Source organism: Pleurodeles waltl, chromosome 4_2 (assembly GCF_031143425.1).
Source record: "Pleurodeles waltl isolate 20211129_DDA chromosome 4_2, aPleWal1.hap1.20221129, whole genome shotgun sequence".
In the NCBI taxonomy this organism is placed as follows: domain Eukaryota; kingdom Metazoa; phylum Chordata; class Amphibia; order Caudata; family Salamandridae; genus Pleurodeles; species Pleurodeles waltl.
Window position 1 is genome coordinate 875,308,217 of NC_090443.1, and position 26,029 is coordinate 875,334,245.

Below are 26,029 nucleotides of genomic sequence, written 5' to 3' on the forward strand. Positions count from 1 at the left end.
AACCGTTTTGCAACAAGTATTGTTTGGTCACTGGTGCTTCTACGGTAGCTCATGATATAGGCCTTTAAAGTTTGTACTATAAAATCGGTCACCAGCCTAAAAAACAATAATAATTTGTCAGATGCAAGCGCAGATTACATTATGAGGCTGTCACATAGCTGCTGAAAAAATATTTGAAAGGTTTTACGACAGAAATATGGTCGTGTTTTCTTTCCTATCGTTGTCAATTCGTACAGTTGGTTTTTCTGTTGAACGTTTTTCTATGACTATTTGCCCTTCTTTCTGTGTTGCCGATGCGACGCTCTGACGTCACTATTCTGCGCCCGTTGTACTCTTTCGTGCTCTGCCGGCGGGGGTGCTGCATTTGTGGGTCTAAGAGTGGTGGCCATGGGGAGCGACTTCTACCTGCGATACTATGTAGGGCACAAGGGAAAGTTCGGTCACGAGTTCCTTGAGTTTGAGTTTCGGCCAGATGGTAAGTTCTGAGGATGCTCGAGGGGAGCTTCTAGTGCCTACAGTAGTAGTCTGAGCGCATACCCGATGCCAGGGGAAGTCACGGTCTCCAATTATCGCCAAGGTCCCTGCGTGCATATTGATAGGGACTCGGGCTGCCTTTCGAGTGGCGTCTGCTTGAAGGTATATTAAAAACTGGTTTCAGTAGGGCCAGGAGCTGTGCTGTGGTAGTTCTTCTATTAAGCCCAGTCTAACACCTGGAGTCCTATCGGTTGCGTAAGAGGCATGGGTGTCCGGGAACCCCCACTTCATAGCCCACCTTTCTCTAGATATGGATCTGTTGCAGTGGTGCCCCATGCAGTTTATTTAGGTAAATCCCACCATTAAGTACATGTCAAGCGGGGAGTAATTTGGAGCCATGAGTCCAAGCCTAAAGGAGGCCATTGCACCTGTTTCTGAGTGGTCTGCTTATAGCGTCCATATCCCCTTGTCCATGATCTTTTGTCGTTAAAGTAAGGGGGTAAGGGGTGGCGCTTTGGAGTGGATATTGAGGGCACTAGATGTAAGGCTATTTATGAGCGTACCCATAAGCGCAAGCTCTGCCCTCTACTGTTAATTTACACACACACTGGCTTACGTATTGTACATTGAATTGTCTATTATATGCTTCATGTGGATAATGTAACATAATTAATGATCTTATACTGTGGACATGACAAGGTGTTTAATAGACAAAGCAGCGTGGGTAAAATGTGATCGTTAATATGTGCTTCCCAGGACGACCTTAAATTTATTTTGGCAAATGTAGCATTCCCTCTCTGCCTTTTTCACATCCACGACTGGTAGCCATATATCTCACCGGCACACCGTTTTGAAAAACTGATTTCCCGGGACAAATTGGTCGGGTCGACACTAAAGAGAACTTTGCGATACATTTATGTGGAGTATGTCATTTGGATTCGCATCGACTGCCGATTTGTTTTTCAAATTTGAAAACCAGACCAAAGGACCAGTTCCTATTTTGTTCTTTAGGGCAGCCATGCTTGGGAACCCAAAAAAAACTCTAACTCGCTAGTCATTTTGCTGAAGAAGTCAGTTGAGTCAACGTACATTCCAGTAAGACGACCTTCAGATAACGTAAGGAATGTAACGAATTTAACATTTTGGCCTAGGCATTTATTGTTTGACGGGCTGCTCCTGTTCCATATAGGATGGCTTTGGTTAATAATCGTGTTCTATTATGACACATTTGTGATGCTTAAAGACTTTATTTATTGCTTCCAATGCGAGAAATGAGAGCCTGCCGAAGAGCTTCTGTGATCATCTTATGCTAGCACATCATTCTAAAGATGAGCAGCAAGGACGAATAGGCAGGGCGGGTTGTGTGAGTTCAAGGGGCAAGCCAGATAGGAGTCTATAATTTGTTGGCTAGTGATAGGCGATGCCGCGTACATTTTCTACCTTCCCTTGCTCTTTTTGTAATGACTGGTTTATTTCTCATGTGACTATTGTCAACTCAGGCCCTCATTACGAGGCTGGCGGTCATGAGACCGCAAGCCTCGGTAAGAACCGCCACATTACTTGTTGTGAGGCTTGGCAGACACCAAGCCTCCACAACTCTGTCTGGCCTGTTGGTGCAGTCACACTGCCGCTGCCGGTGGGGAGCACCTCCAACTCGCCGTTGGGATTACGAGGTTGCACACCGCCAGGCTTTCCGTGGTGATCACCATGCCACGAAAACTCTGCCGGTCACGCACCCGGAAACGGGAATCTTCATTCCTGTTGCTGGCACACACACACACGTCCCCCCATATGCACACCCTCCCTCCGCCCACCTGTCCACACACTCACAGGCACTCCCCACCCCTGCGTGCACGCATGCATTCACATACACACTCATTCAGCATACGTGCACTCACACCCACATGCACGCACATATATACACTGGCAGACACGCACGCATTCAGCACCCCCTCCGCGCGCGTGCACTCACACACCACACCACACCACACCACACCACACCACACCACATCCCACCACCACCACCACCACCACCACCACTCCCGCCGGAAAGCCCACTTACCTCTTTAGTTGTGGAGGACGTCCAGGAGGGGATTACGGCTCGTAATACGGCAGGCGGAGTCCTGCTGGCATGGCGAGGGAACCGCCTCTGCACCACAGACCACCAGCACAAATGGTGGCTGCTTTCTGCCTCAATAATGGCAGAAAGAAGCCAGCACTCGTAATATCGCGGTCTGCTGGCTGCAGCGGCTTCAGCGGTCTGTCAAAAAGACTGCCGAAGTCGTCATGAGGGCCTCATTCCTTTTAGGACGAATTGAGGGAGAATAGAATATTTTAGGTTCCTTTAACGTTCAGAACAACGCAGTATGGTAACCCATGTTGACACCTTTTACAGGGAAACGTCTGTAGTCTATGGCAATTGGGGAAACGCTATTGGTAAAACCGATCTGCGCAAGTATCCTTTCTGATTTGTATTTTATAGAAACATAACATTTGATGTCAGATGAAGAGCACCAGACCAATTCAATCCGCATAGATCCCACTCTACTCTTGTAAATCGCATGATGCACGTTCTCAACCTTTAACTTGGCTTGGATTTTTATTTTTTTTCACTATATTCTTAGTTTTATTTACTTGTGGGAGGTTGAGCAAGGTAGTCACTACAGTGGTGGAGAAAAAATGCCTTCATCTTGCTACTGTATCGTTAGGCAGGTCTGGTGCAATCTGTATTCCTTTTTTGCAATGAAAATGTATCCGGTTCATTTTTTTCCTGTGGTCTATATCTTGAACCACACTTAATGGGGATTGTAGGTAAAAACATTACCTGGTTTGCAGTTCTGTAGGTGTATAAGGCAGCACCACTTCTGACTTCAGTGTTTTAGCATTTTTGTAATTGGGTTTTATCTACCGCCTTAACTAAACACAGGAATAATAATTCACAAATACCAAAGTCAGTAGTACTTATGTTATCAACCACTGAATGAGGAAAGGTTGAATTGACTGTTTAGGTATTTGAAACTGTGGTTTACAGTTTACACAGTTATCTGTAGCGAACACTACAGCTGCTTGTGCTGTCCTACTTTAACTCCTCATGACTCACACCTTTCCCCTTTGCTGGTTCCGTGATCAATTATTCCCTAAATTTGGGTCACAACTGAAAGAGATATTCAATAGCAGTTCAGGCCTTTATTTCACACCAAGGACTCAGTTTCTTTGTTGCATCATTTCCATAGATCAGACTTACATGTACTATGCGTAACATTTATAGTACACATTTGCCAGAGCCTCATTTCGCTAAGAACAGTAAGACTAGCCAGTCAAATTAGTATTATGTACTCATTAGTTATGCGCTACCGATTAACGGAGAACCTAAAACAGAGAAGGTTAGATTCAATACGAAGTAACAGGGAGTGGATTTCAGAGCACTGAGCTTGCGATTGTGGAAGTGGAGTATCTAAACTATGCATACATGATCTAGACAAAAAGAGTTGCAGTCAGTGGAAATAAAAAGAAAAGTTACAAAGAATCTGGAGTGCTTTGGGGAACTAGTTGGGGAATGCTCACTGTAGATTTAAACTTGGCTCTTTTCTACTGACTATCACTGAAGCTGACTTAAAATAGGAGTTAGGTGAGACCTCTTTGAATTGTGAGTGTTTAGTCAGACTGCAGTATTTTGCCCCGGTTAAAGTCCATTGAATCATATATATTTTTTGAGAGTTTCGACAACTGGAATAGCAATGACCAAATGTCGACTGGATCAAAACAATTATTATTGTTGAATGTCATTTATTTAGAGTATAAATGGCCTGAACTAGCAAGAGCTGGCAATTCTGAATTGCTTGCGGCCCAACATCCCCCAGTTGACCAGTATTTGCAGAAGGAATTAACAAATTCAATTTTACCAGGATTTAGTTTCATGAAGTTATATGTTCCCTGTTAAATAAGGGACAAGCAATTAAGTTAAACTGCCCTCTAGGACAGAAGAATCTGATTTTAATTGTTCTGAAGATCAGTTGTGTATCATATAAAGGTTCCAGCTTTCTGAAGACATTTAGTTCATTGAATCGTGTATATGTTTAATAGGGGTGACAAAATGTAATGCTGCAGCAGTACACCGCAACAAAGACTCCAGGATGTAATTAATTTCAAGAAGTGCCCTTTCTACCAATACCAGCCCGGCTTAAGACCAAAATAAATGGTCGATGGCATCAATAGGTGCCGAGAAATCGAGCAAGGCCAGGGCACTTGTTTCTCCTTGATTAACAATTAAGCACAAGATGCCTACAATGGAAACTACTACTGTACTTCTACGCGGAGGTAAACCAGCTTACTAGGTTCTAAAAATGCATCAACTGCTTCAAGCATTTTTACCTAAAAAGGAAGCAATACTATGGGACAATAGTTACTTAAGACTCTTGGGTGTAGGGAGGGTGATTTAAAATGAGTTTCACTAGTGCAGTCTACCACAAACAAGGAACACAACTTGAGGGATTAGTTAAGGACTAATTAAATATTTTGTACAAAAGCATTAGAGCTCACAGTATAGTTCTTTTTTCCACGGTGCCAAGCATACATCATCTGGTAATCCAGAGGTGTGCATAGCATTTCATGTTGTTACAAGTTTTGTCTGATGTAACCATGAACATCATCATACTTCATCTTTGATTCAGCAATATATTTTTGGATACTTTAAGTCGTTGGGGTAGAATGTTTCCCACCAAAATCTTCAAACCTTTTTGGACATTTTACTGTTAAAAAAAGATGCAAAGTTATCACATAAATCTTGTGAGTGAGTAATACTGGAGCTAATTAACTTGCCTTGAAACACTGTGCTGGCTATCACTTAATCTGAGAAAAGAACTATTGTGCTCTGACAGCTACTTTCTTTTGTCTTTTCCTTTCTAGTTCATTTTCTACTTTGCTACTGGTAGATTATTTTTTTTGTATGGTGATAGACAGTTACTAGGTGACAACCTGGTAAGAAGAAGAAGAAAAAACAATTTACATTTTGCCTGTTGAGGAATTTGATCAGTTGATTTATTCTGATACCTTTTCTCATTTAATTGTAATTATAAATTGTATTTATATATCACCTCTGACGAGGTATTGAAGCGCCTTGCAGCAAGTATCACACTGCTTAGGAACCCAAGGATAAATGTGAATATGTAGTAAAGTAGTAATATGTGCACCCTTTTCCCTTGTAGGATTAGACATGGTAATTTTTTTTTAGTTATTTTTTTTTTAAGTGTGTGCTTTTGTAATCTCATGAATTTAATTTAGTGTTTCGTTTATGGATCGATAACTGTGGTGGATTAGTAAAAGGGAAGATGTAAATGTTATTGGGAGTAGTGGACATGTGCAGCTGTTAGTTGGATAAATTGAATAAGAAGAAGGAAAAGGTAGGAAGGATGTTTGGGAGTCCATAGTAGTAAAAAAGGTTTAAGATGAGTGAGACTGAGGGGCATGCAGGGGTGTTTTTTATTTTTAAATATCTAAAAATTAATATGCATACAGACAAGCCCACACATAAATATATAGATAGATACACATACGTTGCTCGTAGTATTGTTTCTGTGCAAGACATAAACCCCTATATATACCCATATGCACATAAATGTAGTAATATTTACATTTTCAGAGACACGCATGTACGTTGTGTATGAATCTACTTTTTATGTTTAAAATAGTGTTATAATCCTACAGGTACCTTCCCTATAATATTTACATACACAAATCGTAAATAAAAGCATAAACCCATATCCTCTCATCTGCATACCGTGGCATATTTTTATATGTAATAATGCATGAATTTATATTTATTGTTATATACCTAACACAAGGATTTTTAAAATGTATTCACACAGTGGGTCTGTGTGTGTGTGTGTGTGTGTGTGTGTGGAGATATATATATATATATATATATATCACTTTTTCCATACATACATATGGAGGTACATTAGTGTACAAAGCCTAAGCTCATATTAATGCACAGAACAGTTGAAATCCAGATAGGCAGAGTCATGTTGTGAATAAATATTCATAAATTCCTATATACATATGCAATTTGATAATTGTTTTATATTTTAATTGTAAAGATTGTTATAACCTTATATAAAGGTACCTTCACTGTAACCATATTTACATAATGACATATATGTATTATCAAACAAGGAAGCATAAACCCATATACGGACACTTGTTTACCTATGTTACATATAATGCATAAACATTCATTACTTAATATTTTTTTTAATATGTTTTCACAAAAAAGTATAGATCTCATTTGTTCATGCACGTCTATATGTAAAAGTGTGTGTGTGTGTGCATACACTGTATTCTGGTACATCCCTATACAGAGCCTAAACACGTCGGTGCACCCATCCATATGCATACCATAGCTACATACATAACAGGTTTAATACTTTTTCTATTAATACATAGATTAGTGTGTGTACACGTGTGTGTGTGTGTATATATCGCAACAAAACAACTTTGGGCACAGTGTCCCATAAATTATTCCAAACAGGAAGCAAGGAAGCCCGGATAGTTTCCATGTTTAGGCAGAGAGCAGCCTTTCTTTATGGAGCCTCTTGCAACACCAGCAACACTCTGAATCTGCTCACCTCAAATGTGTGTTTTTCTAGCAGAGTTTTTAAGCATAGGATTAGCACAGTGCAAATATACATGCATTGAATAGATAGTTTTTATTTTTATTATTTTATTCATAGTTTCAATGTCTTGTTCGTACTGTTTCTGTACATTTTTGCTAGTATTGTGATCATGTAGCCGAGAAGTAGCTCTTGACTAGTCTTTTGAAGCAGAAATGGTTGTTAGTGGATCTTGTGTTTAGGAATAACAGACTCTTTGTTTAGCTACCTGCAAAGAGAAAGATGTCCCACCCGTTGTTTATGGTATGCTCGAATTTTAAGATAGTGTGCTAGTCTAGGGTTCAGGTTCCTTTGTTGGATATGCGTTGTGATTTTTTTTTCTCTTCATACTGAAAAGTGGTCCTTTGCCATCTAGTGCCTTGTGGGTGATATGAAGCAGCTTGGGGCAGATCTTATGACAACCGGTAACCCATGTAGGGCCCTCAACGCAGGGAAGATTTGAGCTTGTGGCTTTACATGTAGGAATAGTCTGACAAAGTTCTGAATCTTTTATTATGTTCTCATTGCTGATCTAGATGAGCCATGATATAGACCAGTGGTCTCCAAACATTGTAGCGCCGCGCTCCCCCCCCCCAGTTGAAAAATTACAAATCATTGTGCCCCCTTCAGAATTTTTCACAAATGTTTTTATAAAGATGGCAATGTTTAAATATGTCTTGATGTATTTAAACATTGCAGTTAAGTACTGTTACCTTTTTAAAAATGCAATAACAATGTTTCTGCTTAAAACAAAACACTGTTATCTGTGTAATGCCCGGTTTGGCCAGAGTTCTTTACTAAAGTATTTCAATGATATTTTTAGGAATCCTTTTTAAAGGGCTTTGTTGCATGTCAACGTCTACAGAGTTCATCATCTGGGCATTTTTTCCAACCTATCGGAGCATCCCCCATCATTGAGTCCAAGAAAGAAATTTGTAGTTGTTTCCTAGAAAGAGACAACATTATTAAATGTAGTTGTGAATCCCGGTGTATTCCTACGGAACTTCCGACCCTGCTACAAGGATCATAGCTTTAGAGGCCTTTTCACTGCATGTTCAGCATTAAACGCTTACATATCCTACTTTTAAATACCATGCACCCTGCCTTGTAGGCAGTAGGACCTGCTTAGCTGTTATTCAGGCATCACCATCTGATCTGGGTGTTCTTGAAGAGGCCTCACAAAAGCTGTATAGCGCTCCTCTGGTAGCTTTCTCCCTCTATTCTTCCAGAGATACGAGTAACGGGTTGTGCAGCGCCTGTTTCCCACACTTTGTGGTGGGGCAGAGCGGAGAGCAACACAGATTTTGCAGCAGAGGAGACTAATGTGAAAATCTTCCATTTTGGCTATCATGAATATATCTGCAAGCGAGGTTTTAATAAACGATATTGAAAAAATGACTAAGGTGCTCAACTCTAAATGAGGTGAAAGAGCAATGGATGGTGGGTCACTGCCAACAGCCTTAGAGGGCATTAATGGTAAAATTGTATGGGTTAAGTGTGGGGGCACTCATAGAGCATGTTTATCGTTAGAGGACCTGGCACTGCTCTCCGCATCCGTTCACACTCCTCACCTCCATCCTGCCCCAGAGCAGCTCACGCCCTCTTTCTGCGGCGTCCCCCAACCGGGAATACTTTTCAGGTTGCTTGCCTTGCAAAGAAAAGCCTCTGATAGTTTTATTCTCAAGAGTTTAGTGCCTTCATACATACCCTTTGTTTATTCTTACATGTGCCTGCTGTTCTAGCCATCCATTTATTCACTTACCTATTCTAGCTAGCCATTTAATCCTTCTCTTCACACCAGCCGACACAAACACACGACACACAATCTGTGAATAAGCACATTTCTAGTAAGGCTGCTCTGTGATATTTGCCAACACTTGCTTAACTTTTTAGCCACTTACTGTGCTATGCATGGTCTGTGCAAGTTGTACCTTCTTGCTGCCTTCATTTCTCTGTACTTTGTAAGATTATGTTCATATGAGCTTTTTTGGAGGCTACCAGAATTGATCACACCATGAGAAACTTTTGTCCCTTGATTGATATATTTGGATGAAGCGTGAAACTTATCCAGTGATGATCACAGTGACCTGTATGCTACAGAAGTGAGCAAAAATATCACCGCAACAATTATAAAGCTTGCTAATGCACTATCTGTTTTCAGGAATACAAGACTCTCATTGTAAAAAGAAATAAAAAAGTTAGGGGTGGGCAGTGAACTCTGCTATTCTGGCGGAGTTCACTGAGTCTTGAGCGCTCCACGCAGTGTAGCGGATTTCACCGGCGCACCACTCACCCACCCCTAATGGTAATTAGAAAAGAAAAAAAAATGATTATGGAGTCAGATGTTATTTGTTTCTATGCGCACCCAAAGTTTCATGGCTGTAGCCTTCATTTTTCCTGCACGCTCACTTCTAAGAAAGAGAATGTTCCCACAAAACAAAATATCACCTTTCATCTAACATAGGGCTACAAAGACATTTCTGGACTATGATTGTCCACGCTTGCGTTTCTCGACTTTAGCATTCGTTCTCTGGCCCCTCTATATCACATCTTCGCCGCACAAGTACAAAACGGGTTTTAGTCCTGGCTCTCATGCGTTTTACGCACACGGACTCCTGCTGTGTTGTGCATGTTTACATCGTGGTTAGACAATCGTAGTGCAGCCAGGCGCCCCCCCCCCCCCCCCTCTATTATCACCAAACTTAACTTCATTACTGGACCAACTGCCTCTTCCAAGGTTCTAGCAGTACATCAAGCCACACTTTTGTGGACAAGACTTTTCACTGTAATTAGACTGTCTGCTTATGCAGGCGTGTCTGCACTCTCTGGAGTAATTACATAATACAGTATTCTTAAAGGAACTGTGCCACTGCCAACACAGCTTATCCTTGGGGTTCAGACTACATGCTGAGTTTAGTTGTCAAGTGGGCGGCCCAGTATAGGAGAAGGGAGAGGGTTTCGTTCTGCCTGGTTTATTTGACAGTTACTTGTTATTGGCAGTGCCACGCATGAAACAGGTGGAAAGTCACACATTTGCAAAGACACTTCTCCTTTCATCAACTGCTTTTTCTCTTACTCCCTGTTGCCTCAGCCACTACCTTTACGAGGCAGCGATTTTTCGAAATCCAGCTAATAAAGTAACACATTTTCAGTCCGGGTTATAAAAAAATGATTTTTTTCTATTAGAAGTAGTCCTCTTTTATTCTCTAAACCTTTCACCGAATAATAGACGACTCACGCCCATTTTTAGTTTTCTGTAAAATAATCTGCCCAATAACAAGTCAGAGTGTCTCCTTCAGGATCTAGTTGATAATAAAGTAGTTCGTATGATGAGAAGTCTCAACTGGGTGAGTTGTTAGCTCACTGAAACATTCTATTCCAGTATAGAAGCTGACGGACTCCCTCAGTAAAAAACAAACTATGTTTTAGTAGAACACCGCATGCACTGAACGAGCCTGCGTAAGAGGTGCTAGGAGTCACAAATGCTACCAGTCCCGAGACAACCATGAGTGTTCGAAATATGAATAGTTTGAAGCACACGAGAAGCTCAGGGTTAATCAAGGCTATGTAAGCAGATCCTATGGTAACGAGAAGTCGCAAGCAAATCTCGAGAGCTTGTTCCGCGTGAAGGTTTTTAAAAGTCAACAGTAACTTCTGTGAGCCACTCGTCAATACTTAATAATAGGCCAAAGTCTAACAAAAGGCACAGTGAGGGTGGAAGTAATATAATAATAACAATAATACCAGGTGCTGTAGGCGTTTTGCATCTCGCTGACAAAATGTGGTGCTCGTCCGTAGCTCAATTACACATCTTCCTTGCTAATTTCACTTCTAATGTTTTATTTCTTCTACTTTTTTTTTCCTTTCTGGCAAAATACATTAAAAACGACAATAACATCAAAATACATGTCGCCCATAACTTTCCAAAGAAAAACTGGGCTGCACTTTTTATAAAGACACCATTTAACCTACACTGCCAAGGGGATTCCTACCTAGGTTTTTTTCTCTGTGTTGGCTGCTGTCGAGCTGCAGCAAACTGCGGCTGCAAGCTGCTGCTGAGGGCACCAGCTCTGTTTTCAGGCCTCCCTCGTTTCACTGTCCTCAGCAGCCTAGGGCGGTATTTCGCCACATGTGGAACTCCATGCAATTTCATGGAGTTTTTAGATAATTCTGCGGAGTAGAAGAACTCCACGAGCTCTGCCCACCCGTAACAAAAAAAAATAATGTTGAGGTGAGGCAGACAGCTGAAACCTAAACTTCTTTGACATTTTTCCCATGTCCTGAAAAAAGACTTAATAGCTCACCAAGAAATCACAAAGGCCTGAACTATCAAACTTTCCAGCACTGTACTGGCATTGAGAAATATATGGATCGAGAAATACTTGCGGGCAAAGAAGCATGTTTGTCAAACGTGTCTTTATTTTAGAGTCATTCATGTGGCACAGTGATCACAAATATTTGTGTTGAATTTCAAAACTGATGTTGAATTATATGGTGCGCCAAATTAACCCCTTATTTATTAAAAAAAAAATGTTATCCTCTTACGTGTGAAAGGCATGCTTGTGAATGACACCATATAACATTACCTTTAATAGAAGCAGTGCAGAAGTCAGATCTGTCACACTATATCTTAAATAGTTTGACAATTTGTCCATTTCTCATGGACAAATGTGTTTTTGTAAATTTTAAACTACAGATGACAGACTATGCATATGTGACATTTAATTTGTCTATTTTTGTTTCCACAGGTAAATTAAGATATGCCAACAACAGCAATTACAAAAATGATGTCATGATCAGAAAAGAGGTATTGTATGCTATTAACTATTTTTTTTTATCTAACCTATTTACATAGTACATACCTAGACTACTGGGCAGTGAAGCAATTTACAAACCTCCAACAGGGTGTCTTGGATGTGGGGTGTAGAGGGAGCAAGTGAAAATCAAAACTCTAAGGGCAACAACAAATAGTGCATTATAAGAACAACATCTGACAAGCCGGAGAGGTGAAGTCTTCTGAGTAGCAAAGATAGGTGTGGTTGTGCTGGCACCAGAAACAACGGGATGAGGCAAGTAAGTATTCTAGATTGGTGGAGTGCCATAAGAGAAGGGATTTTTCTAGATTTTTGTACTCTCACTTTAGCCAACTCTAGATGGAAAGCAGTCTGGCTGATAACTGATAGACGGGAGTCCTTCTAGGGGAGGCTGCTTAGTCTGAATTAAATGAAGCTATGCAAAGGGACACAGTAAAGCAAAATGAATATATGAGAGGTGATATGGTTGATTACCTCAGTGCCCCATAGAAAGTGCTTCACACAAGCTGAATGCCACATGCGAATTTTGCATGCCAAAGGCACATTTTCAGTGTGTGGGGCAATCAAGAGATTGGGCACCTGAGCACTGATCTTTTGCTGGGCTCAGTGCTACAGTTTAATGGGGGAAGTGAACCAGCATTTTCTGTTTGCTTCGCCAACGTTCTTGCAGTGTTGGACTTTAGACTTGTAAGAAACCTGTCTGGTTTTGATTGTTAGTTCTTTGTGATGGACTAATCAAGAGCTGTCTTCAGTGTATTGTTTGAAAAAAGATGAGATGCATTTTATGACCTTAATATTCGTCCGATGCTAATTGACATATTCAACGAAATGTAACGGCCAGTGAGAGGTTCATCAGAACAAAAAGGCAGGAGTCCCAATCTCATTAAAAAAAAAAAAAGAAAGAAAGAAAAGAAAAATCCTTATCTGGGCCTGAGGCTAGTGTTGGAGGTCACTGAGAGGTTTATCAGAACAGAAAAGCAGGTGTCCCCACCACATCAGAAAACTCACTTATAGTTTGGTAATCCTTATCTGAACATGAGAATAGTGTTAGAGGTCACTGTGTTTTGTGCCAGTAAAATGCTGTTCAATAAGTGGGCTAAAAAAAAATCATACTGTTTTTGGAGCTCTTTGTATTATTTTGTGAAAAATTCCTGGTGTCTCAAGACAGAAACATTTCAGAATTTAGGTTGTTCCTATTACATTTATAATGTTTCTTTAGGCTTTGTGGAATGTTAAATCCTTATTAATAGTACTCGACTAGCCTTGTTTCTGTTGCAAGTACTTTTTTGTATGAATGCCAGGCCGGCAGTATGGGGATACATATGATCTGTGCTCTGTATTCTGTACCGAAATAGCTGTGCACCCAACATTTGCACCTCTTATTAGATGTGTAACTTACCATATGTATCTATGCAATCTATTCGCCCACTTGTTATAGCGATACAGATTTGATAAGAGCAAGCTATTTTCCAGCGGGCAAAGCACAGGTGTTCTGTTCAGCCAAAGTGAATGAGCAATAAAGATGCCTTTTACATCTTGTTTCATCTACAGTGCATTCAAAGACACACATTTCAGTTTATGGCTCCTTACAAATTCCTGCTTACTTTATCCAGAAGATTGATGTTTTCTTTTCTTTCTCTAACTGCAGAGTTATGGTGTTGGGCACAAAACATGGAAATAGATTGTAAATGAACTGTACAAATATATTTAAAAAGTTAGGAAAGCACTTATTTCTAATTCTGAAGTGTTTTAGCGATTTTAATATGATCAAAACAGATGGAAATACTTTACTTGGTGATGTGCACATGATAAATATTTGCTGTTTTCCACACACTGTATGCTGTATACCTTTATCAGAAAAACTGCTTATCAGCAGGAAAGTTTGTGGCCATATCAATTGAAAATGTCTGTTTATAAAGGACACTGCTATCACGTAGTGCTTTAGTAATACATGTATTTTAAGTGAGAATATGTAATGAGGGACATTCCAGCCTCTGTCCAGATGATGAGGCTTTAGTGAACTAAGACGCAAGTCCGGGGTCATGTGAACTCCTAAGTGAGTTAAATTTCTGCTATACATGAAGAAAATGTTTAGCCTTTTAAATCAAATGCACGTTTTTTGTACCGCAGGCATGCTGAACTTGCATATTTGAAGGTGCTCTTGTATGCGGGTAAAAAAAGGTGAATCAGTGAAAGAAAAAGTTTGCATAGGATCGCCCAATTTGAATTGCTTATGGGTCAAGTGCATTACTCTGAGGCCACGTAGATTATTCAAGGCACTAGACCTGATGGTCTGTTAACATTATTCTGTTTTCTTTTTGAGTCCAGAGTGAAGATTTATTCCAATCTCAGTGATTCCGTCATACGCTGGTTCATTTTTCGAGCCCAGACTAGCCTCACCTATCCTTGTTTTTTTTTTTTTTTTTTTTTTTTTTTTTTTTTTTTGGTGCGCTGAATCCTTTCCTGCTTGCTTTCACAGGGATCATTCTTTACTGCTGTGACCCTCTGCAAACTTTTTGTGGTGTGTTTTTTTGTTTTTTAGAAAACACTTTTATCTATCTCATGTTTCAGTGATATGGGAATCATGACTAATGTGATGTATAAACCAACTAGTCTGACACGTGGAACTAGATATGTATAAGGCTCAGCAAGTTCACTTGGTTTTTTCCCTCGTTTTTATCCCATATTCATTTGCTTGCTTATCTTCTGCCTAGTGTAGGTCGAGCGATAGATACCTCTTTCCTTAACATAACTTTGCTGCTTTACCAGGCAACTATTTTATTCTGTTCTAAATGCATTAGCTGTCTCGCCCATTCAAACTAGTCTTTTCCAATGTTTACATTCATCTTGCATCTATACAACTGTCACCCATAATATTTCTTTAACTTTTTGCTCCCAACTTAAGCAATTTAGATCGTCATGTTTCTGTTCCAGCTTCTTGCAAACGTAATGTATTGATGTCCAAATCCAACTAAGGTAACAGATGTCTAGCCCCATGCTTCTAAACAACAGTAAGCTGCTCCTGTATTTCTGATTAACCAAACTCTTGACGTTTTATAAGAAACACAAGAAACACACATTTGAAACCATGAAAACCTTTTGTCTCACCTCTTGTCTGGTTAATCAGTTCACTTCTTCCTTCTCACTGTATATCCTTCTGCACTCTTCCCCAGGTATCTCTTCGGAACCAAGAAAAAATAGCACTCTTAAAATATGGCATTTTCCTTCCAGTTCCTCCCTCCTCTCCATCCTTCCATCCCCTCTGTGCTTATCTCAGCCGCTCAGGAATGTTCTCACTCCAACTTTCAGTCCCTCAGTTACAGTTGGGAGATGTTCAGCAAACCTTTGATACCGTTATCAAGGGAACAAATAATAAATCCCATTTCCAAATGTCAAATCCCTAACTTTAACAAGCCCCCACAAAGGAAAATAGATTGATTTTTTTGTAAAACATTAAAACACCCTTTAGCACAACATATAGCAGTGGTTGTTAATCTGGGGTCAGTGACGCCTACTGCAGGAAGTGAGGGCAGGGGGGATCCGCGACTGTAAAAAATGAAACCATATCCACTGAACAAGCCAAAGGTTACAGGGATGTTAATAGTTAGGTTGATGTTTTACCCATACAAAGCCATAGAAATTCAGCTGTTTATAGCTCTACTTATGTGAAGAAACTATAACTGCTGAATTTCTGTGGTTTTATGTGGGTAAAACATCATCCTAACTAAAACGTCTCTGTAACCTTTGTTATTTTTAGTGAATTCCTATGGTTTTATTTTTTTAATGTAAAGTAATATGTAATTACTGCACGTTAATACAACCACCATCTGCTATCAACCAACCCCGCACGCCCTCCCCCGTTCCCCCACACATATATCTGACCACCACACACGTTTAGGTGCATGTGGTGTGTGTTTTTTTTTTTTTTTTTTTAAGGTTGAGCATAGTCGCACTCAAGCGCTGCTTTTCCGACCTGTTGGTATCTACCTCACACCCATCACTTTCACTCGTTCGTGGGCTTGCCTTTCAAAAATCCTTTGACACTGGTAAGTGCTTTACGTTTGTCCGGGCATGACACTTTGAATTGACTTTTTTTTATTGCCAAGAGTGGCTGCTCCATCCTGCAACTCCTCGCACGCTTTCTATACCGGGAGGGGGGGGGGTGGTCGTGCTAGCAGGGTTGTTGCCTGGTAGCCTACTGTGTCTCGAGTCCTGCTGGCTAAAGCTCTGCCCTCAGCCCTGGGCAGTCAGACCATATACTACTGCAGAAGCCCTGGCGGTCTGGGTGCTGAAGTGTTCACACACTCTGCAGGGTGCAATGATTTCGGGTGAATGCCCTCTAAATAATAGGTCAGCTGTGCTCATACAGCCCAAGAAATTCAAAAATCGATTTTGACTACATGACAGAATCATTATGTTAAAGCTTACACTACTCTGCTGCACAAAACCCAAGTCTGCTCCAAACATATCAGGTTAGTGTGTGGCATCAGGGCCAGAGCTGCCGACTTTGAGCGGGGGACACGTTTCAAATCTTGGCATCAACTCTACATTCTGTGATTCTGGGCAGATCTCTAAGTCTTCCTGTGTGTTAAAAAAAAAAAAAAAAAAATTGACTGTAGCTTTTTGCAATGTAACTGGTGCTCATGTAAAGAGCTGAAATACCTTTGGGTCGCTTTTGCTCTATATAAAACTGGTAAAAATAAAATAAAAACATCAAACTGTGCTGGTTTCAGTCTAGTTTAGTCCTGTGGATTCTCAATCAACACAGTTTTTCCCATTGAAACGGCTCCTGACAATATTTATTCAATTAAAGCCAATATGGATCTTTTCATTATTACAGGGGACCTAAAAAGTTATCCCAGTAGTCAGTGACTTACAGAGTGTCAAATCCTGGTTGCTCCATTTAAAGTTTCAACTGCTGAAAAAACACACTTCAGAGTTGTCACTGGGCTAGCTGAATTCACTCCAGAGACCGATCCAGTTAAGTGCAAAATATCACATACTCGATACAGATCTCTCTGAGGCAGGATTTGGCAGAGACTGGCTTCTCTGCAGCAGAATACTGTAGCAGAGACTGATGCAGATGCAGCTCTGGAACAAAGCATCATAGCTCGCACACATACTAAAGACAATTCTGACAGAATACTGTAGTGGCGACAGCTCATACAAAGCCTATGATAAACAACAGTATCAGACAATAGACAGATAAAATAGCAAACACTCTGGGTCAGAATGTTATGCAGACACTCTACATTTACCTGTCTGACTCACTGATCTATATCAGAGTCAGACATCAGATAGACATCTCTGGAACAAAATAGTGTAGGAGAGATAAACGCAAGAGAAACCTACGGTGCAGAGCTACCTTGCAGAGAATGACGCTAGAGAGACGGAATTGAAGCAAAGTGCCATACCATGGGCACACACTAGAGCCAAGTTCCTGGGACTAAAAAGCCAAGGCACCTCAAATAAACTCTCAAAGTATCACACAAATCTCCAGCTAATTCTCAAGGTCTCACTGTGTTACAAAGCCAGACTAGGGTGGGTTTTATGTTTTTAAAGTATATTCCACCGCACAATTTCTCACCAAACAATTCACTGTCACACAATTCAATACCACACAACATAATTACACTCCACATAAAACCAATCAATGCAACATGATTCAACTATACATAAATACACTCACCTTAATATCAGATAAATACACCCCACATTAAACCACTCTATGCCACAAAGAAACAATCCACAAAAGTACACTGAACACCATGCCACCTAATTCCAACAGCATAATTTCACTCAGCGCCACACAATTCCACACCATACAGTTCAACTCCACACCACTTAATTCAACAACAAACCACATATTTCAACTCAGCAACACAATTACACAACACACCACATACATCCAAACCACACCACAAAATTCCACCTCATGTCACAAAATTCAACAGTATACCACATAATTTAATTCCACTACTTATCACTTCACAACATACCAATCCACATAATTGCACTCCACACTCAATGCCACATAATTAGTATACACATTTCCACTGCACACTGTGCCACATAATTCCACTACACAAAACCATGCCTCACTATTCCACGTCTCACAGTACTTCATAGTCACACACAAAATGTTATAGTGCTGCTTGTTTATTGATATTTCTACTCTTAGCCTTCGCCCAGCATTTCTGTTAGTCAGCCAGCAACTCTTATGGTTGGGCGGTGAGTGTTTTTAATTCTAATTAGCATGGCAGATTTAAATTAGGGTGCCAATGACCCTGTTTTCAATTTTACTCTACAGATAGATGAGGAAGGTAAATGGAAGTGCTTTAGTTATATGCAAAGCCACTGGATTTATGTGGCAAAGAGGACCAAATTATGCTGCATGGTTGACCAGTTTATGTGGCACAAAAAGTACAGTTATGAATTTACATTGTCAATAGCTCCAACTCAAGAAAATGCAAGACCTATTGCATTGCAAATGTTTGTTCTTCATTTTTTTTCACGTTTAAAAGGGGTCCATTCTGAGCACAGTGGGGCATTTGTGATTTGACAGGAAAACAATTCAGTTTTTTGCCTCGGAACCCCTCCATGTCTCCTGTGGGGTCAGGATATCTCTATCAGGACCCCTTATGTATACTTATCAATCGTTTTTGTTCCCCTGATCGGATGCAACAAACAAAATAGGGGCCAAAACTTTCCTCTCGGTTGCGGCCTGCCAATTGGGGCCTTGCTTTTCCCTGGGATCTGCGAATCCCCATGAGTGGATCCATGTCCCTAGATATCCTTATTTCTTTTTCCTTTATTAACCCAAAAACCTCTGAGTAAATATCTACTGGCTGTCAATTTTATAAAGTGTAGATAAAGAAACCAGCGGAAAAATTGAAAATGTAATAAAGTTTCGCAAATGTGAAGGGATCTGAAACTAGAGTGGAAAAATGTATTTAGTATCCTTAGCGTGATTCATTGGGGTAGCACAAGTAAAGCAGAGTATGGACAATGAGTGGTCTTTTTTGAAGAGCCGACAAAAAGAGAGCATGCATTAGGGGTAAAGAAGAGAAATTGAAATGCTAGAGTTTAGCATATGGATTCGTCTTTTAGAATGAAAAAACGAGTTTCGAAAAGCTCAAACATTCCCATTAAAATTAGTATTTTCCTGTATTTGTTAATGAATTAAATGTTTCGGCACTTTTGTATTTTTTTGGTGCATACTTGTTTCTGTATACTTGTGCATTGCTTTAAAGTTCAAATGGTAGAAATGGCTTAGGCTGGGATTCCCATCTTCCAGTAATAAGCTCCGGTGTGGTCCTCAGATTCCAATAATGATTCATTGGGGATCCACAAGTGTCAAAAGGTTAAGAACTGCTAACATACTGTATTAACAAATATTGATGAAACTCTCTTCTATAATTCTGCTGAATGCTCACTTTCCCAGACTCCAACCACAGCTCCTTATAGTTTTAGGGATGTATGGATTTTGTGCTCTCATCCCGCTGCTTGCCACATTTAATAGTCCAGTTTTCCTTGATCCAATCCTAACTCTCCCTTAAGTATGGGGAAGCATACTGTACCCTTGATATACTGTTCTTCAAAGTGCACTTGTGCCTTTCTTTATGTTTGCAGTATGTATCTCTCTTTATAGAATATTCCCAATAGTCCAGTCTATTATTCGCTTCAACACCACACCTATATCAATTCCAGACACTTCAGCCATGCCGCTTTGCCGCTTCTTGTTTCCTAGCCCTTATTAATAGTTTGGCCTTTGTCCTTATTCCTGAAGCTCAGCTCATATCTTCCTGTGCAGTTATTTTGCATACTCCGCTCCATGCCTTTTTTCATTTGTGGTCTGCCTCTATATTTCTCACACATTTATGCTAATCATTTTTTTTTTTGCCATGCTATCTTTTGCCTTGTTATGTGTAGCTCACTTCCTGTTTCAGTCCCTGGTCAAGCAGCACTGTTGCTGAAAACTGTATTGAAAGAACATTCCTTTTGAAACTTTTAATTCCCTAAAGGCACTTAAATCTGTTGGTAAGATAGGTGCATGCACAATCATGTTTAGAAGTACTTTTTGCTAACATTTGCCAAAGCATTTATTTGGAATATTACAGAAATGTTCTTTCTTGCCTTTTAGGCCTATGTACATAAAAGTGTTATGGAAGAACTAAAGCGAATCATTGATGACAGTGAAATCACAAAGGAAGATGATGCCTTGTGGCCACCACCTGACAGAGTAGGAAGGCAGGTCAGTAGAATTGATTAGTCTCTTGGTGCATGTACTCATGATTTTTTGTTTTATATGGTGAAGCTGACAGACGCTCCATGAACCATTTAAAGAGCAGTGGGGAAGAATCAGAGGAGGTTGACCCCTTGCATATATGTTTTTGTCAGCTACAAAAGAAACTTTTGGCCAAAAGATGAGGGGCTTCAACTCCTGCACATAACATTTTGTAAAATATAAAAATAGCCTCCTGGAGATACACTGTCATGATTTGTCAAAAATAGGGCAAAGGGAGAGCATTAAGCAGACTTGCAGTGTAGATTCGTGAGTTAGCTTCAGCCTGAGAAATTGGTGCGGGTGGAGGAGTTTTTCATGACGTGGGGGAGAGGGGAAGGTAAGACAGAAGACAGCGAATGAGTCATGACGAAGGTAAGCAGGACACTCCATAGGAATGTGAAAAACAGCACAATTGAAATAGAGGAAATAGTTCTTATGTACGTTAGTCTCCAAGGACACTTCAGAATAAGAACGTTGTCCACTTCTAGCAGTATCCCAGGCTGATTGGGTTTGAAAGTCCAGCAGGAGATCTTTCTGGGTAGTAGTCAAGCCAGAGAAGAATATTGTCTGCTTTCTTAGCATGGCATTTGTGGGGTTCTCCTTTGTAGGTTAGGCATCTTAGTTTTTCACGTCTCTGTAGAGGTTAGAAAAATGCATTTACTTATTAAAGCGCAGTTTAGGAGCAAATCAAACCATGCCTGCCTAACCTGAAATAAATTAAAAATATATTCAGTTCAGAGGTCCTTCTGTAATAATGTGAAGGCCCAGATGGGAACAGGTGTTCTGTTCAGTCAGAAAGTGAAAAAGATACCTTTTAAATCTTGTTCTTGTTAAATTTGCTCTGTGTTCAGAGACAGAGGTCAAAACTCAGTTTCTTTTTTTCATTCTGACTGCAGAGTTCCAGGATTTTGTAAGGTGGCGTCTTTGACCTGCTGTAACAAGTGTGAAATGAACGGCTGTGTGGGTTTTTCCTAACACCCAGCATTTAAATAAATAAGTCGACTGTTCAAACATTTCAAGATACATCTGTAGCTGTGAAAGACCATTTGTTGTTTTTTAATGTGGTGACATTTATTTTTTAAGAGGATGAAAACAAATAGGAACACTTTACTTGGTGTTGTGCAAATTATAAATATGTTTCCTGAAACCCAGTTTTCACAGATTAATAATACACTACATAGTTTTATCAGCAAAGCTGCATGTTAGTGGGAAGGTTTGTGGACATTTCTTGGAAATTTACTGTCTGTAAATGACAGTGTGCAACCACATCATGCTTTAGAAATATATTTATGAAAAGTGAGTGTTTAAAACCTAAGCTGGGAAATACTTCTGTGCTTATGGCAATGTTATTAGTAAACTAAGACAAGTCACGGATCATGTGTAACCTGTATGTGGGCTAGTTCTTATCAAACATGGAGAAAATGTTTTGGTATGTTTAATCAAGCAAGAGTTTTTTTTGTACAGCAGAAATGCTGAACTCAAATATTTGAAAATGCACGCACATATGAGAATGGAGGAAAAAGCGACTCTCTAACATAAAATATTTGCCTAGGACCACACAATTTGAGACCAGTTTACGGGTCAAGTACATTACAGTTAGGTCAAGTAGATTATTTAAGTTACTCGACATGCAGGTCTAGTAACCATTTTATGATGGTTTTCGAGGCTTGTCATTGGTAATTGCTTTACGTCTATCTTGCCATGAGGCTGTTCTCGTCATGCCTTGCAGATTGCCTCTGTTACATGGATTAATGCATGATTGCCGATATACTTTAGTGTGGGCGAACTATTGTTTTCTTTTGTCTCTCCCCTTAGTACTGCATGCCGGCCATGGTGCTCTCAGCGTGAACAGGCACGACAGCATGAACTCGATCAGCGGTATTTGAGCGCTGGTCACGTTGTTCAGTTACCTAAGCAGTCATTTGTTGTGGCTCTCCCCTTAATAAACTTTAAATTGGTAAATGTTCCACCTAAAACAGCCTCAAAGCAAAAGCATCTCTCCCGGCACAACAGGAGAGCCGATACTACAATATTCACTGCACTATGGAAACGTGCCCCATAATGCTTTGCAGGGCATTACTTTTACAAAGCATTTTTGCTCATAACTCAGCCTGTGGTGGTCCTAGGACAATTAGAACACCAAAACGCTCTGTCTACATCATCTCTGGGTCCCCACAATAGGTTAGAGGGGGATCCCAAAATTATAACCCTTCCCACCATTCAGTATCTTTTAAGCTTTCTCATGACTAAAACTTTTGTTTTAGAGCTGGGAGAAGTTTTGTTTTAAAAGCCTTGTTTGTAATGTAATATTGCAGTAGGCCCTCTAGCCCTACAAATGTTGCCTAGGGGCTAAGTATATGGTTACACTGCATTACTTTCTCCTGTTTTTTTTTCATGGGGTTATGTCCTCTAGGGACTAACCGTATGGATGCATGACCATATCTCTTCCAAATTATATTTTTGTTATGGTGCCCTCTTGGGGCTTTGTTTAGTATTAAAGTCTAATGCCAAATGTTTATTTCAGATAAAGGTTTAGATAATAATTGTATATGTTTTTAATAATCTCTCCTTATTAAAATTATGACCATGATTCAGGCCAATTTAACATCCTTATTACGCTCTGACTGTTGAAACACCCTCAATATGTTTGTTTGACCCTTCTAGTTTATTTCTCCTCTGTGGCTGTCTTGTGTCTTTTTTGGGAATTGTGTTAGCCCGCCAGCAACTCTGATGGCGAGGTGGTGAAAGTGGTATTCTATTGGAATTAGCATGGCAGTTTAAATTAGGATGCCTAAATAGCAACATGTTAGTTTTTTGCTGCAGTTAGAGGAAGAAGGTTAATGCGAGGTCTTTAGTTAAATGCAGGACCACTGGAATTATATGGCGGGAAAAGATTAAATCATAAGGCAGCGTTGACCAGTTTATGTGGCAAGAATAGTCCAGTTATGATTTTACAATGCCACTAGCTCTCACTCAAGCAAATGCGAATACGATTCCATTGCTTGTTTTTTGTATGCTTTGGCGCCAAAATGTTTGCTTTTTTTATATTCTGAACCAAATGGCGTCAGTTATACAAAAAATTAAAGTAAATAGTTTCAATCTGTTGGAGACTGCATGCGCCGTACACGGATGTATCATCAGGGATGTGTACACCATTGGAATGATGCAGCTGCCCTCGGCTGTTAACATCATAGCTTTTTTCATTTATTCAATGATGCTGCACAGCACCAGAAAAAAGCCTGTAACTGTAGAGTACTGTTTCCCAACCAGTGGGTCGGTCGCAGGGTTTTGGTGAGCTGTGAAAGGCCTATCAATAAATAAACATGCCTTTCAATTCTGTATTTAGCGTGCCACATCTGCTGCTCTTTAAAAACAGTGGTGAAATGTTAGGCTGTGTCTTCTGACAAATTGTTGCTTATGTTTTTTTTTTTATTTATTATTTTTTTTTTTTAATTTGAGGGTTTGATGTTTACAGACTCTTCTCACTTTACAATCAAAGAAATGTAAAATGATTAAAATGGCAGCCTAGCTGGGGTACAGGGAGTGTGACAGGAAAGGCTGTATGGTGTTTTTTTTTGTTTTGTTCTTGTAACACACAACAAACTGTAAACACCTGTAAATGAACAGTGTACATTCAGCAGTTACGACTTATGAAGTACATTTTTTGTAATGCTGAAGTTTGATGGGAAAAATGCTTTTATTAGGATCACAACAAATCAAGACTCTTTACTTGGTGATTCACAAATGATAAATATTCACTGAAACTGGATTTCCACATATTATTTGTGCCCAATATAGTTTTATTGGTAAACTTTGCCTGTGCAAAGTTAGTGGCCATTTCAGTGGAAAATCTGCTGTCTGTGACAGTATACTATCACACAAGGCTTTAGTTACATTAAAAAGTAGCCCATCGCGTGTTCATCGCAGGTAGGTGGGTCGCAGAAGTTTGTTGTTCTAAAAATTGGGTTGCGGTCCTAAAACATTTGGGAAGCACGGCCGTAGAGAATAGCCTAAAGGCCTTGGCAAAGCAGATAGGTCTTAACTGCAATACCTACTGGCTTTGCCAATGCCTGTTCTTGCTAGCTGTGGGAGTCTGCAGATGTGTGCACGGTAACTAATAGTGAAGGTGAATATGCTGCTTTGCTATAGCAGAGAATCGCACAGTTATAAGGTAAGGGGTTGTTGATGAATAAATTGATAATAATTAATGATCTGTACAGCCAATTTCTATAGTGTATGAGTAGAGAGGAGAAAGCATTTCTGATCTGTTTCTGAATCTCTGATTTTTACCTTTCTGGTGTGCCGTCTTCCCATCTGATCCATTGCATACATGCTGCTCACATTTCATTGTTTCAGAAAATAAACTTACCGCAACCCTTTGCTGAAATGGTAAAACGAGGACCGCATTATTAGCCAACCTTCTTCTCCATTCAATGTGCAAGTTAGTTCTTGTATTTGAGACAAGATGAGGTATGTCATTGAATTGCAGGATATCATCAGAGGGAAAGGTGTCCGTTTTGGACTCCATATTAAAATGTTTAGTATCAGTCTTTTCACATGCACACTTTTAACTCTAAAATCCATGGACATGAGTGAACAAATGCATGTTTGGCATCATGTGTTTTTGATTCACTGAAGTGGTTGGTATGTTTATGGCTTGATGAAATACGCAAATTTAACTAAATTAAAATGTTTTGTGCTATGTACTCATGATGGCCCCTGTGTTTTTCCTATTCTTCAGGAACTCGAAATTGTGATTGGAGATGAACACATTTCTTTCACCACCTCAAAAATTGGATCCCTTATTGATGTAAACCAATCAAAGTAAGTTGCCTGCAGCATTCTATGATTAGCATCTTTAGGTTTTGGCGGGTGTAGTACTGTATAGAACTAGGATGCTTTGCTATATCAGATAACGGAACATTTATGAGGCAAAGGGGTGTCGATAAAAACATTGTTAGATGCTAGGAACCAGCTTTGGGTTTTGTGCTTTTTTCTTTTTTTTTTTTTAAACAAAAAAAAAAAACCGCAACCTGCCAACTAGCTAGTTGACAAAATTCACTGGCGTAGGACACATCGCTCGGTACACATAATATTGGGCAAAAATGCCAAAAGAGTAGAAACATTTGTTTATATGATGAATTAAAATATTGCAGACATTTTAGATAGCTGTAAGTATCATTTATTAGTAAAGTTGCAGCATTGTCCATCTACCACAGTCGGGCATTTACACCCATCGGGCTGTATTAGCTAAACAAAAAAAAATGAAGACTTTCTTTATCCAGCACTAGGCTCCTCTTAGGGGGCGGAATGCATTTACATTTTGAATATATTCACTTGAGGGTGTTTGATTTGTTTTTCTTAGCAGAATATTACTTTTGATGTTTGCCTGTACCGATAATATCATATCATAACATTATTACTGCCATCTGCAGGGAACGACTAATTAGGGAAGAGATTACTGTATTTATTATCATTTTAATCTCAAGGTTTTCTGTATAACATCTTTTAATACTTGATAAATTAATGCTTGTCGTGTGTGTTCTTTCTAGGGACCCAGAAGGCTTACGAGTATTTTACTACCTGGTGCAGGACCTCAAATGTCTCGTCTTCAGTTTAATTGGTTTACACTTCAAGATCAAACCAATCTAAATACTCTGTGTATATTATTTTATGTTGTTGTGGGTTGGGCTGGGTTATTATTTTTTTTAATGTTTTTTTTTTTGTCTAAGAACTTTTATGTAAGTTTTCAAATTTTTTTACAAACCCCAATTTAATCCTTTAATAAAATACTGGTGAAACCAAAA

The 26,029-nt window shown here is 39.7% G+C and overlaps 1 protein-coding gene across 1 annotated transcript; it reads left to right on the top strand.

Annotated features, from left to right (window-relative positions):
• Positions 1-312: 312 nt before the first annotated feature.
• On the top strand, positions 313-26,029 carry MAGOH (mago homolog, exon junction complex subunit). The gene is made up of 5 exons (XM_069232648.1): positions 313-475; positions 11,870-11,928; positions 20,079-20,189; positions 24,964-25,046; positions 25,775-26,029. Exons 1-5 carry the CDS (start codon positions 388-390, stop codon positions 25,872-25,874), a joined length of 441 nt encoding a protein of 146 aa, XP_069088749.1. The 5' UTR covers positions 313-387; the 3' UTR covers positions 25,875-26,029.